At 39.9% G+C, this 14609-nt stretch overlaps 1 protein-coding gene across 4 annotated transcripts in view; it reads right to left on the bottom strand.

Moving 5' to 3' along the window:
• Positions 1 to 14609, bottom strand: part of ZBTB40 (zinc finger and BTB domain containing 40) — a 93983-nt gene that overhangs the window by 45002 nt on the left and 34372 nt on the right. For all 4 annotated transcript variants that reach the window (XR_004351130.1, XM_032640617.1, XM_032640627.1 and 1 more), the window contains 2 exons: positions 12911 to 13680; positions 12301 to 12434 (listed from right to left, as the gene is read on the bottom strand). Coding sequence is in view for 3 of the 4 variants with exons in the window: in XM_032640617.1 (XP_032496508.1) it covers positions 12301 to 12434; positions 12911 to 13607 (831 nt within the window). In the remaining variant the exon portion in view is untranslated. The remainder of the gene's footprint in view (positions 1 to 12300; positions 12435 to 12910; positions 13681 to 14609) is intronic.

Here is a 14609-nt window from a genome sequence, read left to right as displayed (position 1 = left end):
TCCTCTTTATTCTCCATTTCTACTCCCTCCCTCCCTCCCTCTTGTGCACTTAACTGATACAACATACAGCTATCTCATTCTATCCTAGGCCAGTTTTCTTCCCCCCCAAGCTCTCTGAATACCCCAGATCCACCTCTCTCAGTATCCAATTTGTCTGGCATTATCATTTGAGCCAGTGGGGAAGAGAAGCTTTCATCAATGGTGGCATCTGATGCGCTTCTCATTATCCTCTCTGCTGTTTCCTCCTCTGCAGAACTGCTCAGCAGTGAAATTAAAACATTTGTTAACTTCATTGCTCAGCAGTGACACCAGGGTGACCATCTGGGAAGAGAAGCGGGGGTAGGCTGATGAAAGGGCCAGAAGGGAGCAGACAGCTGCCTGGAAAGCCCTGCTCTCTGCTCTTTCTTCCAGTACCTACTGGGGACCTGCACCAGAGCCAGTGCTGTAGCTTACTCTACCAGCCCCCTAAGCTGCCTGGGGTTCCACAGTGGAGTGAGCCCTTTTCTGAAATAGGGGATCTGACTAAACAGAAGGGTGTCACATATTGCAACAGGCTGGAATTCACTGATTGCTATCACATAACAGAACTCTAAGAAATGGACCAAAACAGAGTTTTATTCTTTAACCAGACATTTGGAACTCCTTTGATTCTTAGAGTTAAAGGTACTTCAATAAATTTGTATCAATTCACGGTCACAGAAGTACTCAAAGTACTTTTATCTATGAGTGAAATATAGGTCAATATGTTTAAAGATGGGACAGTTTTCTTTCCCTCTGTTATATGTGAAAAAACCATTTAATCTTTCCCTTACACTCAGATCTTTTAATTGTATTTACTTATTTTCCCAACCATTTGCCTACTGCCTTCGGATTTGTCTTTGTTACACTATATTCTTGTTCGCACATGCCTTCCTGAATGCTGAGGACCAGGCAATGGCAATAATGAGACAGACCACAACAGCTCAATACCATCCCAGATACCGTGCATACTTGCCATCTACTTTACTACTTACATCAGATCCTGGAGGCATTACTACGACTACTTAAAGGAGAGTCAGAGAGGTGAAGTAACTTGCCCAAGTTTGCACGGCTAGTGAGCAGAATACCTTGATGAAACACTGAGCTCATTCCAATGATCTGGAACACCTTTCACCCAGTTCCATCTCCCAAACTTCGAGTGTAACCAAATCCATTTCACTGGATTTTATTGGACTTACTAGAATCAACATCACTTGAACACTGGGTAGCATCTAGACAATCTGTACCATTCCTCCTGGTCTCACTGATTAGTGAAGAGACTGGTATACAATAGGTGCTTAATAAATGTTTGTTTAACTGAATGAAATTCCCTTCCCATAAGACCACTAGCCCTTCTAGCTATAGCTGCATATCTTAGATTTAATAATTAGCAGAGAGGAGATCTGAAAAAAACAACTTAAGTTCATCTCTCATAGACCTGTAAAGTGAACCCTATCCACTCACTTCTCAAGAAGGTTATCCTATACTGTGTCAGTGAACACAGTCCACAAAACACAGACCTACAGGTCTTGACAAACCTCTGAAGTAGTAACACAGATGAAAACATCAGATTCACATAAGAGCCTTCACTGTTGTTTGCCTTTGAAACAAAGTTGAAGGAAAAAAGGATGCTACCAGGTCTTCAGCTTTGGGAGTCTTTCTAGAACTTTAGGTGAAAAGTGGATCAAACAGCAAGGAAATCAATAGTAGAAAGAGTTATCTCCTTACTCTAGTCAAACACTCACCTTGCTATCTACACAATTAATTAAAAGCAGGGACATGGCTAGGAATAAAGCAAGTAGACAATTAAAAGTTCTAGCATAAAAGGTGAAAAAAGTATAAGTTTGCCTTTAAATACAGGTTTTACTCAGCTCAGCCAGAAAGCCTCTTAGGTCAGTATCAGCTTTTTCTAATGGTAAGAGATACTACACTGAGATAGAGACAAGGGGAAGCCACTTTCCCATCCCGGCACCCAAGAGATTTCTCCTTAATCAGTTTTGGCTTTGGTTTCAGCAATTCAAGCTGCCCAGGTTCTTCTCATATTGCTGCAATCACTGCTCAGGGAATGGCTTTGCCACCTTTCATCATTTATCTCAGGAAATAAAATAATCAGGACACTGGTTCATGATGTCCTCCCTTAACACAATCCAGGTCAGGTACATACCTCATATCTGTTTTTAAGAAAAGGAACAGGCTGGTCCATCTGTTCTCAATCAGAACATTACTCACAAGCCTTAACAGGCCTCAAAATTACACACCTAAGTGTAGATTATAGTTAACGTTGAGTCATCTTTTTAATTTATGATGATGAACCAAATAACAGCCAACAACAACAAAAAACATTCAAAGCTCTCTGGGAGCTAAAGATGTATAAACAGAACAGTGACAAACAAAACCCCCAAACAACCTTTACAACCGTAGCTGAAATGCAGAATGATGTTCCAAGTGAACAGTTCTAATAAATACATTCGACACTGAAGTCTTTTGGGGATTCCTGTAGTTGGGTGACTTCTGTATACACTTCCCAAAAAATTACATACGCGGCAGGATTTCTTTGCTGTCAAGACATTCTATAAGGATAGGGATCCAGTCTTATTTATGTTTATTTTCCTAGCAACCAGGTCAATGCCTGGCACATACCAGTTGCTCAGTAAATATTTGCTGAATCAAGGAGAAAGCAAAGAATAACACTTGGGAAATGCGTATTCAGCAGCTACCCAAAACACTGAGAGCTGTTAGCGTAGACGCTGTGACATCTGCCATCATACATTAAGAATTTTGTTAAGTCATTAACTTCTCCAGCAATGCTTCTCAAAATGTAGTCTAGAGATACCAAAAAAGCAGTCCATGGGGAACTTGTTAAAGATGGAGATTCCCAAGCTCTACCACAACGTTAAGAATCAGACTCTGGAAATGCGGTCTGGAGGTGTACATTTTAACAAATCCACCATTTTAACAAGTGCATCATTTTAATATATACTGAACTGCTGTTCTAGAGACTGATGGCTTTGTATGAGACACTACACCTGCAGTTCAGGAAGCTACTTCCAAGGGTAACGGTATCTGAAAGCATGACTTAAGCAAACTAAGCTTAAAACATCAACAGCAAACCATCTCATGTCAGAGTAAGTGACCACGGCACTAGGATATTATAAGGCATTAAGTGAAAAAGGAGTTTCAAGACTGACTGAGTCTAAAAATGACTTTTTTTAAATGACTTTTTAATTTTTTTTAAATTTTAATCACTTTATTTTATTATTTTTTTCTTCCTCTCTTTCTTTTCTCCCTTTTCTTCTGAGCCGTGTGGCTGACAGGGTCTTGGTGCTCCAGCCAGGTGTCAGGCCCGAGCCTCTCAGGTGGGAGAGCTGAGTTCAGGATATTGGACCACCAGAGACCTCCTGGCCCCACGTAATAGCAAACGGCAAAAGCTCCCCCAGAGATCTCCATCTCAATGCTAAGACACAGCTCCACTCAACGACCAGCAAGCTACAGTGCTGGACACCCTATGCCAAACAACTAGCAAGACAGGAACACAACCCCGCCCATTAGCAGAGAGGCTGCCTAAAATCATAATACGGTCACAGACACCCCAAAACACACCACCAGACACGGTCCTGCCCACCAGAAAGATCCAGCTTCATCCACCAGAACACAGGCACTAGTCCCCTCCCCCAGGAAGCCTACACAACCCACTGAACCAACCTTAGCCACTGGGGACAGACACCAAAAACAACAGGAACTACAAACCTGCAGCCTGGGACAAGGAGACCCCAAACACAGTAAGTCAATCAAAATGAGAAGACAGAGAAACACACAGCAGATGAAGGAGCAAGGTAAAAACCCACCAGACCAAACAAATGAAGAGGAAATAGGCAGTCTACCTGAAAAAGAATTCAGAGTAATGATAGTAAAGATGATCCAAAATCTTGGAAATACAATGGAGAAAATACAAGAAATGTTTAACAAGGACCTAGAAGAACTAAAGAGCATAAAACAATGATGAACACCACAATAAATGAAATCAAAAATTCTCTAGAAGGAATCAATAGCAGAATAACTGAGGCAGAAGAACAGGTAAGTGACATGGAAGATAAAACAGTGGAAATAACTACCACAGAGCAGAATAAAGAAAAAAGATTGAAAAGAATTGAGGACAGTCTCAGAGACCTCTGGGGCAACATTAAATGCACCAACATTCGAATTATAGGGGTCCCAGAAGAAGAAGAGAAAAAGAAAGGGACTGAGAAAATATTTCACAAGATTATAGTTGAAAACTTCCCTAATATGGGAAAGGAAATAATCAATCAAGTCCAGGAAGCATAGAGAGTCCCATACAGGATAAATCCAAGGAGAAACATGCCGAGACACATATTCATCAAACTATCAAAAATTAAATACAAATAAAAAATATTAAAAGCAGCAAGGGAAAAGCAACAAATAACATACAAGGGAATACCCATAAGGTTAACAGCTGATCTTTCAGCAGAAACTCTGCAAGCCAGAAGGGAGTGGCAAGACATATTTAAAGTGATGAAAGGGAAAAACCTACAACCAAGATTACTCTACCCAGCAAGGATCTCATTCAGATTTGACGGAGAAATTAAAACCTTTACAGACAAACAAAAACTAAGAGAATTCAGCACCACCAAATCAGCTTTACAACAAATGCTAAAGGAACTTCTCTAGGCAGGAAACACAAGAGAAGGAAAAGACCTACAATAACAAACCCAAAACATTTAAGAAAATGGTAATAGGAACATACATATCAATAATTACCTTAAATGTAAATGGATTAAATGCTCCAACCAAAAGACACAGACTGGCTGAATGTATACAAAAACAAGACCCGTACATATGTTGTCTACAAGAGACCCACTTCAGGCCTAGGGACACATACAGACTGAAAGTGAGGGGATGGAAAAAGATATTCCATGCAAATGGAAATCAAAAGAAAGCTGGAGTAGCAATCCTCTTATCAGACAAAATAGACTTTAAAACAAAGACCAGGGCTTCCCTGGTGGCGCAGTGGTTGAGAGTCCGCCTGCCGATGTAGGGGACATGGGTCCGTGCCCCGGTCCGGGAAGATCCTGCAAGCCGCAGAGCGGCTGGGTCTGTCAGCCATGGCCGCTGAGCCTGCACGTCCGGAGCCTGTGCTCCGCAACAGGAGAGCCCACAACAGTGAGAGGCCCGCGTACCACAAAAAAACAAAAAACAAAGACCATTACAAGAGACAAAGAAGGACACATATAATGATCAAGGGATCAATCCAAGAAGAAGACACAACAATTGTAAATATTTATGCACCCAACATAGGAGCACCTCAATATATAAGGCAAATGCTAACAGCCATAAAAGGGGAAATCGAAAAGTAACACAACAAGAGTAACACCCCACTTTCACCAATGGACAGATCATCCAAAATGAAAATAAATAAGGAAACAGAAGCTTTAAATGACACATTCAATGAGATGGACTTAACTGATATTTATAGGACACTCCAGCCAAAAACAACAGAATACACTTTCTTCTCAAGTGCTCATGGAACATTCTCCAGGATAGATCATATCTTGGGTCACAAATCAAGCCTTGATAAAATTAAGAAAATTGAAATCGTATCAAGTATCTTTTCTGACCACAGTGCTATGAGACTAGATATCAATTACAGGGAAAATTTGTAAAAAATACAAACACATGGAGACTAAACAGTACACTACTAAATAACCAAGAGATCACTGAAGAAGTCAAAGAGGAAATCAAAAAATACCTAGAAACAAATGACAATGAAAACATGATGACCCAAAACCTATGGGATGCAGCAAAAGCAGTTCTAAGAGGGAAATTTATAGCAATACAATCCTACCACAAGAAACAAGAAACATCTCAAATAAACAACCTAACCTTACACCTAAAGCAATTAGAGAAAGAAGAACAAAAAACCCCCAAAGTTAGCAGAAGGAAAGAAATCATAAAGATCAGATCAGAAATAAATGAAAAAGAAATGAAGAAAATGATAGCAAAGACCAATAAAACTAAAAGCTGGTTCTTTGAGAAGATGAACAAAATTGATAAACCATTAGCCAGACTCATCAAGAAAAAAAGGGAGAAGTCTCAAATCAACAGAGTTAGAAATGAAAACGGAGAAGTAACAACTGACAGTGCAGAAATACAAAGGATCATGAGAGATTACTACAAGCAACTATATGCCAATAAAATGGACAACCTGGAAGAAATGGACAAATTCTTAGAAAAGCACAACCTTCAGAGACTGAACCAGGAAGAAACAGAAAATACAAACAGACCAATCACAAGCACTGAAATTGAAACTGTGATTAAAAATCTTCCAACAGGGCCTCCCTGGTGGCGCAGTGGTTGAGAGTCCGCCTGCCGATGCAGGGGACACGGGTTCATGCCCCGGTCCGGGAGGATCCCACATGCTGTGGAACAGCTGGGCCTGTGAGCCATGGCCGCTGAGCCTGAGCGTCCGGAGCCTGTGCTCCGCAACGGGAGAGGCCACAACAGTGAGAGGCCCGCGTACCGCCAAAAAAAAAAAAAAAAAAAAAAAAAAAAAATCTTCCAACAAACAAAAGCCCAGGACCAGATGGCTTCACAGGTGAATTCTATCAAACATTTAGGGAAGAGCTAACACCTATCCTTCTCAAACTCTTCCAAAATAGAGCAGAGTGAGGAACACTCCCAAACTCATTCTACGAGGCCACCATCACCTTCATACCAAAACCAGACAAAGATGTCACAAAAAAAGAAAACTACAGGCTAATATCACTGATGAACATAGATGCTAAAATCCTCAACAAAATACTAGCAAACAGAATCCAACAGCACATTAAAAGGATCATACACCATGATCAAGTGGGGTTTATCTCAGGAATGCAAGGATTCTTCAATATACGCAAATCAATCAATGTGATAAGCCATATTAACAAAGTGAAAGATAAAAATCATATGATCATCTCAACAGATGCAGAGAAAGCTTTTGACAAAATTCAACACCCATTTATGATAAAAACCCTCCAGAAAGTAGGCATAGAGGGAACTTACATCAACATAATAAAGGCCATATATGAGAAACCCACAGCCAGCATCATTCTCAATGATGAAAACCTGAAAACATTTCCACGAAGATCAGGAACAAGACAAGGTTGCCCACTCTCACCACTATTATTCAACATAGTTTTGGAAGTTTTAGCCACAGCAATCAGAGAAGAAAAAGAAATAAAAGGAATCCAAATTGGAAAAGAAGAAGTAAAGCTATCACTGTTTGCAGATGACATGATACTATACATAGAGAATCCTAAAGATGCTGCCAGAAAACTACTAGAGCTAATCAATGAATCTGGTAAAGTAGCAGGATACAAAATTAATGCACAGAAATCTCTTGCATGCCTATACACTAATGATGAAAAATCTGAAAGAGAAATTAAGGAAACACTCCCATTTACCAATGCAACAAAAAGAATAAAATACCTAGGAATAAATCTATCTAAGGAGACAAAAGACCTATATGCAGAAAACTATAAGACACTGATGAAAGAAATTAGAGATGATATAAACAGATGGCGAGATATACCATGTTCTTGGATTGGAAGAATCAACATTGTGAAAATGACTCTACTATCCAAAGCAATCTACAGATTCAATGCAATCCCTATCAAACTACCAATGGCATTTTTCACAGAACTAGAACAAAAAATTTCACAATTTGTATGGAAACACAAAAGACCCCGAATAGCCAAAGCAACCTTGAGAAAGAAAAACAGAGCTGGAGGAATCAGGCTCCCTGACTTCAGACTATACTACAAAGCTACAGTAATCAAGACAATATGGTACTGGCACAGAAACAGAAATATAGATCAACGGAACAGACAGAAAGCCCAGAGATAAACCCACGCACATATGGTCACCTTATCTTTGATAAAGGAGGCAAGAATATACAATGGAGAAAAGATAGCTTTTTGATAAGTGGTGCTGGGAAAACTGGACAGCTACATGTAAAAGAATGAAATTAGAACACTCCCTAATGCCATACACAAAAATAAACTCAAAATGGATTAAAGACCTAAATGTAAGACTAGACACTATAAGACTCTTAGAGGAAAACATAGGTAGAACACTCTATGACATAAATCACAGCAAAATCCTTTTTGATCCACCTCCTAGAGTAATGGAAATAAAAACAAAAATAAACAAATGGGACCTAATGAAACTTAAAAGCTTTCGCACAGCAAAGGAAACCATAAACAAGACGAAAAGACAATCCTCAGAATGGGAGAAAATATTTGCCAACGAAGGAACTGACAAAGGATTAATCTCTGCAATATACAAGCAGCTCATACAGCTCAATATCAAAGAAACAAATAAGCCAATCCAAAAATGGGCAGAAGACCTAAACAGACATTTCTCCAAAGGAGATATACAGATTGCCAACAAACACATGAAAGGATGCTCAACATCACTAATCATTAGAGAAATGTAAATCAAAACTACAATGAGGTATCACCTCACACCAGTCAGGATGGCCATCATCAAAAAAATCTAGAAACAATAAATGCTGGAGAGGGTGTGGAGAAAAGGAAACACTCTTGCACTGTTGGTGGGAATGTAAATTGATACAGCCACTATGGAGAACAGCATGGAGGTTCCTTCAAAAACTAAAATCAGAACTACCATATGACCCAGCAATCCCACTACTGGGCATATACCCTGAGAAAACCATAATTCAAAAAGAGACATGTACCACAATGTTCATTGCAACTCTATTTGCAATAGTCAGGAAATGGAAGCAACCTAAATGTCCATTGACAGATGAATGGATAAAGAAGATGTGGCACATATATACAATGGAATATTACTCAGCCATAAAAAGAAACAAAATTGAGTTATTTGTAGTGAGGTGGATGGACTTAGAGACTGTCATGCAGAGTGAAGTAAGTCCGAAAGAGAAAAACAAATACCGTATGGTAACACATAGATATGGAATCTGAAAAAAAATGGTTCTGAAGAACTTACAGGCAAGACAGGAATAAAGATGCAGGCATAGAGAATGGACTTGAGGACACAGGGAGGGGGAAGGGTAGGCTGGGATGAAGTAAGAGAGTGGCATGGACATATATACACTACCAAATGTAAAATAGATAGCTAGTGGGAAGCAGCCACATAGCACAGGGAGATCACCTCAGTGCTCTGTGACCACCTAGAGGGGTGGGATAGGGAGGGTGGGAGGGAGACGCAAGAGGGAGGGGATATGGGGATATATGTATACATATAGCTGATTCACTTTGTTATAAAGCAGAAACTAACACACCATTGTAAAGCAATTATACTCCAACAAAGACGTTAAAAATAAATAAATAAATCAAAAATTTTAAAAAAATACTGAGTTAATGTATCAGCAAACAAAAGCAGTCGTCACCTACTGAGCTCCTTCTATGTGCCTGCCGTTTTAGTGTGAGTTTTACATAAATCTTAATTAATTTCACAATGACCCTATGATGTAGGTGATAACACTACCAAATTTTACAAATTAGGAAATTAAGGCTTTCAGGTATTAAGCTGCTGAAGCTAACAATACTAGTAAATGGTAGAGCTGGATAAATAAATGGTATATCCATACAATGGGACCCTGCTCAGCAATAAAAAGGAATGAACATGCAACAACTTGGGTGAACCTCAAAACAGTTATGCTGAATGCAAGAAGCCAGACCAAAAGGAATACAGATTATATGATTCCATTTATAAAATACTCTAGAAAAATGCACATTCATCTAGAGAGAGAGAAAGCAGACAAGTGTTACCTGGGGAATTGCAAGTGGAAAGGGGCAGGATGGAAAGGGGCAGGACGGATTGCAAAGGGATGTGACAAGATTTTTAGGGGTGATGGATATGTTCACTATCTTGATTGTGATGATGATTTCAGGTTTCAAAACTTAGCAAACTATAACCTTTAAATATGTACAATTTGCTGTACATCAATCATACCTCAAGCTGTCTAAAATAAAGTGAGAGAGAAAGAGAGAAGTACAGGGCCTACATACAAAGCAGTACCTCCCCAACTCTATATTTAATTTAATCTTACGTTCTTAAAGTATTTTTCCCTTTTTCTTTCTGTAGCTGAACAATTTATTATAGAATAAAACAGAATCAGTTTTAAATACAGCTACCAAGTGATTTGTAGTGCTCTTACTCTGACCTCTAAAACCGAGGAAGAAATAACATAAGCCTATAATGATCACCAACAGTGAATCAGTGTTATTGCAAAGTACTATTAACGTTATTGCCATCAAATGATTAGGACAAGCAGTGGGGGGGAAATGTTGAATGAATCCCTGTACAGCAAACATTTCTTGAACACCTGTATGCGCCAGACACTTTTAGGTACACGTGTTGGGAAAAAAATGCGTAAGACACAGTTTAAGTTAGTACAGAGGTGACACTAATAATTTGAGTACTGCTGATCTAAGGAATGATGTTGCTCCTCTGTAACCAAAGTTAAGTGGAGAGGAAGTCTCAAGAGAGAAAATGAAGAGGTGTGTCTATAAGCTATCGAGGTAACAAACTAGTGACAAAATGATGGATTGAACAGTTAAGAGAACATCCAAGTGCAAAAATACAAAACCATAATGTCCTTCAGCATAATCAGTACAAAGGGTACCAAGGATTTACCACTTGAAACCTCCCCTAAGAGAGTCATCAGCGTCAGCCCAGTCTTGTAAACAGCTTATCTCTCAAAAAAACAATTTATAGCCAACTGTTGATAAACCATGGTTAAAGTAGATACTTGATCTTGAATTTGTTTTTTTAAAAAGTAACTTGCTATGAATCAGGGAACTATTTAAATAGTAGAAGGCATTTATTGCTTGGATTAATAGTAAATAACAGGGCTTCCCTGGTGGTGCAGTGGTTGAGAGTCTGCCTGCCAACGCAGGGGACATGGGTTCGAGCCCTGGTCTGGGAAGATCCCACGTGCCGCAGAGCAACTGAGCCCGCGAGCCACAATTACTGAGCCTGCGCGTCTAGAGCCTGTGCTCTGCAACAAGCGAGGCCACGATAGTGAGAGGCCCGCGCACTGCAATGAAGAGTGGCCCCCGCTTGCCACAACTAGAGAAAGCCCTCGCACAGAAACGAAGACCCAACGCAGCCATAAATAAATAATAAAAAAATTAAAATTGCAACCTCCCTTTAAAAAAAAAAAAGTAACTAACAGACACTAAATTGTCTACAGCAACATGGGAGGCCTCCCCACACTACCCCCTCAGTCAGATGAGCAAGCCTACAGGGGCAGTGCCCGCTCACTCTGCCAGCATCTCTCAGAATGGGAGGCATGGCCAGAAGAAAGGGGAAGCAAGGGAGTCCTAAAGTGGCAGTGCAGTCAACCCTACAGCATCAGGTATGAGGAACTGGGTAGTGAGGGAGCCCACAGGTGGGGATGCACCTCACTGAGATAATGAAAAACCAGAAAATGTCAGCTAAGAAATAGAGCATGATAACCATTTGGCAGTTTTCTGTCAGGTGATGCCTATGTACGTTTATACATACATGACGTACACGCATCATTTTTATCCCTTTGGGAGGCAGTAACTCAATGTGTAAGAGGAGAGCTCTAAAGTCAGAATGCTTAGGTTTGAATTCTTGCTCAGAGCATAGTTTTATGAGCTCTGCAACCTTGGCCGAGTTACATCACCTCTTTGAGACAGTTCTTCTCATCCATAAAACAATGATAAAAAATAATAAAATAGTATCCACCTCAATGATTTTTGTGAGGATTAGATGAGATAACATATGTACTGATACCAAGTGTATCAAGGTAAGTATTCAATAAATGTTCACCATTATTGTTTTTATGTCTGAAAATGACCACTGTATTCCTAAACACGATGCAATTTACTGTGTAAGTCCATATTAAATCCTTTTCGTACCATGTTTTGAGTATTTATTGTTGTTTGTTTTTTTGTTTTTATTACTTCATCTCTGATTTGGGGTTATCCATAACTACCTTCTGCCCCATTTTATTCCTGATTAATCAGGAGGAAATGGTAAGCTCAGTTAAGTATCCTGGATCAAAACCGGTTGTAAGCTGGGATCCACCTAGTGATCAAAATATAACTTCGTTTTGAAAGTCTCTTGCCTAGCACTTTTGCATGACTGTCCTTTAGGGGATAAATGTCAAAAAAAAAAAATTTAAAGTTTGAAAAAAATTGAGGTCCTGATAACTGATCTGCTATCCTGAGAACACTAAACCAGCAAACAAATAAAACTCATGGTACCTACCTCCTTCTGTGCACCTTTAATTTCTGAACATTCTTCTAGTCTTTTTAAAACATCCTGGGTAATCAAGAGTGCATCTGAGAAGATTTTTTCATTTTCTAGAAGAAAATTCAGCTGGTAATGTTTCCCCTCATACTCTGAATGTAAAACAAAACAAAATTTAAAAAATCAGTGATTGATTACTTGAAATAATTTTTAAAAGTTTAAGCTGTCTGAGAACCTTTAGGTCATGTACTGCATTTGTAAACAAAACAGCTAATGTATCAGTTATGAGTAATAGCAAACAGCATCTCTAATAGCTTCCTCCTTTGTGCCATCATCATCCTAGTTAAAATAACGGGTAAGAATCAAAGATGGTACATGGTTATTTCAATACTGCTTTTCTGCTCTGTGGTTCATCTTCAGGCTTGCAACACTCAAAACCACAAACACTTTTAAAAGAAGAATGTCCTAGTACAAGTATTGCATTGGATTTTGGTTTCCAATCTAACAGTGATCTTTGATAAATTTATCAATGAAACAAACAAACAAACAAAAAACTCATAAAGATCACTGAATCTAGTAATTGACAACAGAAGGACAGATTACAAAACAACTATTAAATGAATATTACCTGATTCTGGGCTTGCTTCCTTTGCCTCAGTAAAGGTTTGTACAACAGGAGAAGGGGAAAAATCTTCAGCTGTCAGAGGAGTCTCCACTGGGGTGTCTGCATTCCCCTGAATCCCCTGGGCAGCGGAAGGATCCACACTCATCTCTTGCACAACCGTCTGGATCACTTCCCCCACCTCGGCTTTCACAGGGCCCCCTGGAGGGGTGGAAACCTCCGGGGAAGAATGAAGCTCTCCAGCACCCTCGGAGGAAAGGATTTCTACTTCAGGCTTCTCCAACTCCTTCCTGGATGACTCTGAGGATGGTGTGGAGACATCCCTCACCACCTGACCCTGAACAGAGCAGTTTACAAGGCTAGTTAGAAGATTTTTACAACTAACAGCCACATCAAACATCTGTAGGCTGTCAGCTAAGGAGATGATTTTGGAGAAGTTGTGTTTGCCCACAGGTAGTTTGCCAGTGTACATCATTTCTAACAAGAGGGCAAACTCCTCAGGGCTCACGACAGATGCATCGATGGAGATGGTGTCTGTGTTGTCCAGCAGGGTTTTGAACAGGAGGCTGGCAGCAGCCAGGACAAGTTTGTGGGCCCTGAAGTAAATGGTACCAATGGAAATGGTGCAGTCACAGAACTGCTGCTCCTTGCACAGCGTGTAGAGCTGCTGCAGCAGCTGCCGGCTATAGTTGGGGAGCTCCATTGCACCAGCTCTGTCTGAGGACTTCCTTTCCTCTCTTCTTCCAGAATCACTTTGTGAGGATCAGCACTAGATCCTGGAAAAACCCCAAAAATGCCATGTTAATACTTCATAAGCACACAGGGAAATGCCCTGAATGAAATATGAAAATGAACAGGCAATTCGCTGGTTCATTCAGCAAATGCTGCTGAACAGGAAGGGGTACTGTGCCAGGTATACTGAATTAATCATGATAATAACTGGCATGGGTTTAACTGCATGAACAGGACTATGCTTAGTGTGTCATCTGGATGATCTCATTTGATCCTCACAAAAACTCACTGGAAAAGTACTGTATCCTCCCCATTTTATACGTAAGACTGAAGCTCAAAGAGACTGAGAGAACCAGCTTAAGGAAAAACAGCCATTAAGTGGCATGCCCATGTCTCACTGATTTCAAAGCTGTAAGTAACTACATTGCTAAATGCATTCTGCTCTCAAGTTCTCAGCCAAATAAAGGAGACATATATATATAGATAGATAGATGGATAGATAGATATAAACAGATTTATAATACAATGTCCTCATATTACTTGACCTATCTGCAGCACTGAATACAGGTCGTCATTCCCTCCCCTTTAAAATGCATTTTTCACTTGATCCTGCGCTCTCTGGTTCCTTTGCTGGGTTCTCTGCATCACTTTGGCCTCTAAAGTTTGCTGTGCTCCAGGACTGTCATCTCACTTCTTCTCTCATCTGATTCCATACCTTTGAAATATCTAAATGTTGAGAGCTTTTAGATTTATATTTCCAGCTCAGCCCTTTCCTCTGAACTGCAGACGCACACTTCCAACTACCTATTGAACATCTCTAATTGGAGGCCTGTTAGGTTTCTTAAACTTAAATCCAAACTCCCCTGCCATCTTCCCCACTTCACAGCAGTTCTGTCCCTTCTAGTTGTTCAGACCAAAAACCTAGAAATCATCCTTGACTCCTGTTTTTTCTCATATCCCTTACCCAATCCTT

The sequence above is a fragment of the Phocoena sinus genome, chromosome 1, assembly GCF_008692025.1.
Source record: "Phocoena sinus isolate mPhoSin1 chromosome 1, mPhoSin1.pri, whole genome shotgun sequence".
Taxonomy (NCBI): domain Eukaryota; kingdom Metazoa; phylum Chordata; class Mammalia; order Artiodactyla; family Phocoenidae; genus Phocoena; species Phocoena sinus.
This window is presented reverse-complemented; position numbering and strand designations above follow the sequence as displayed.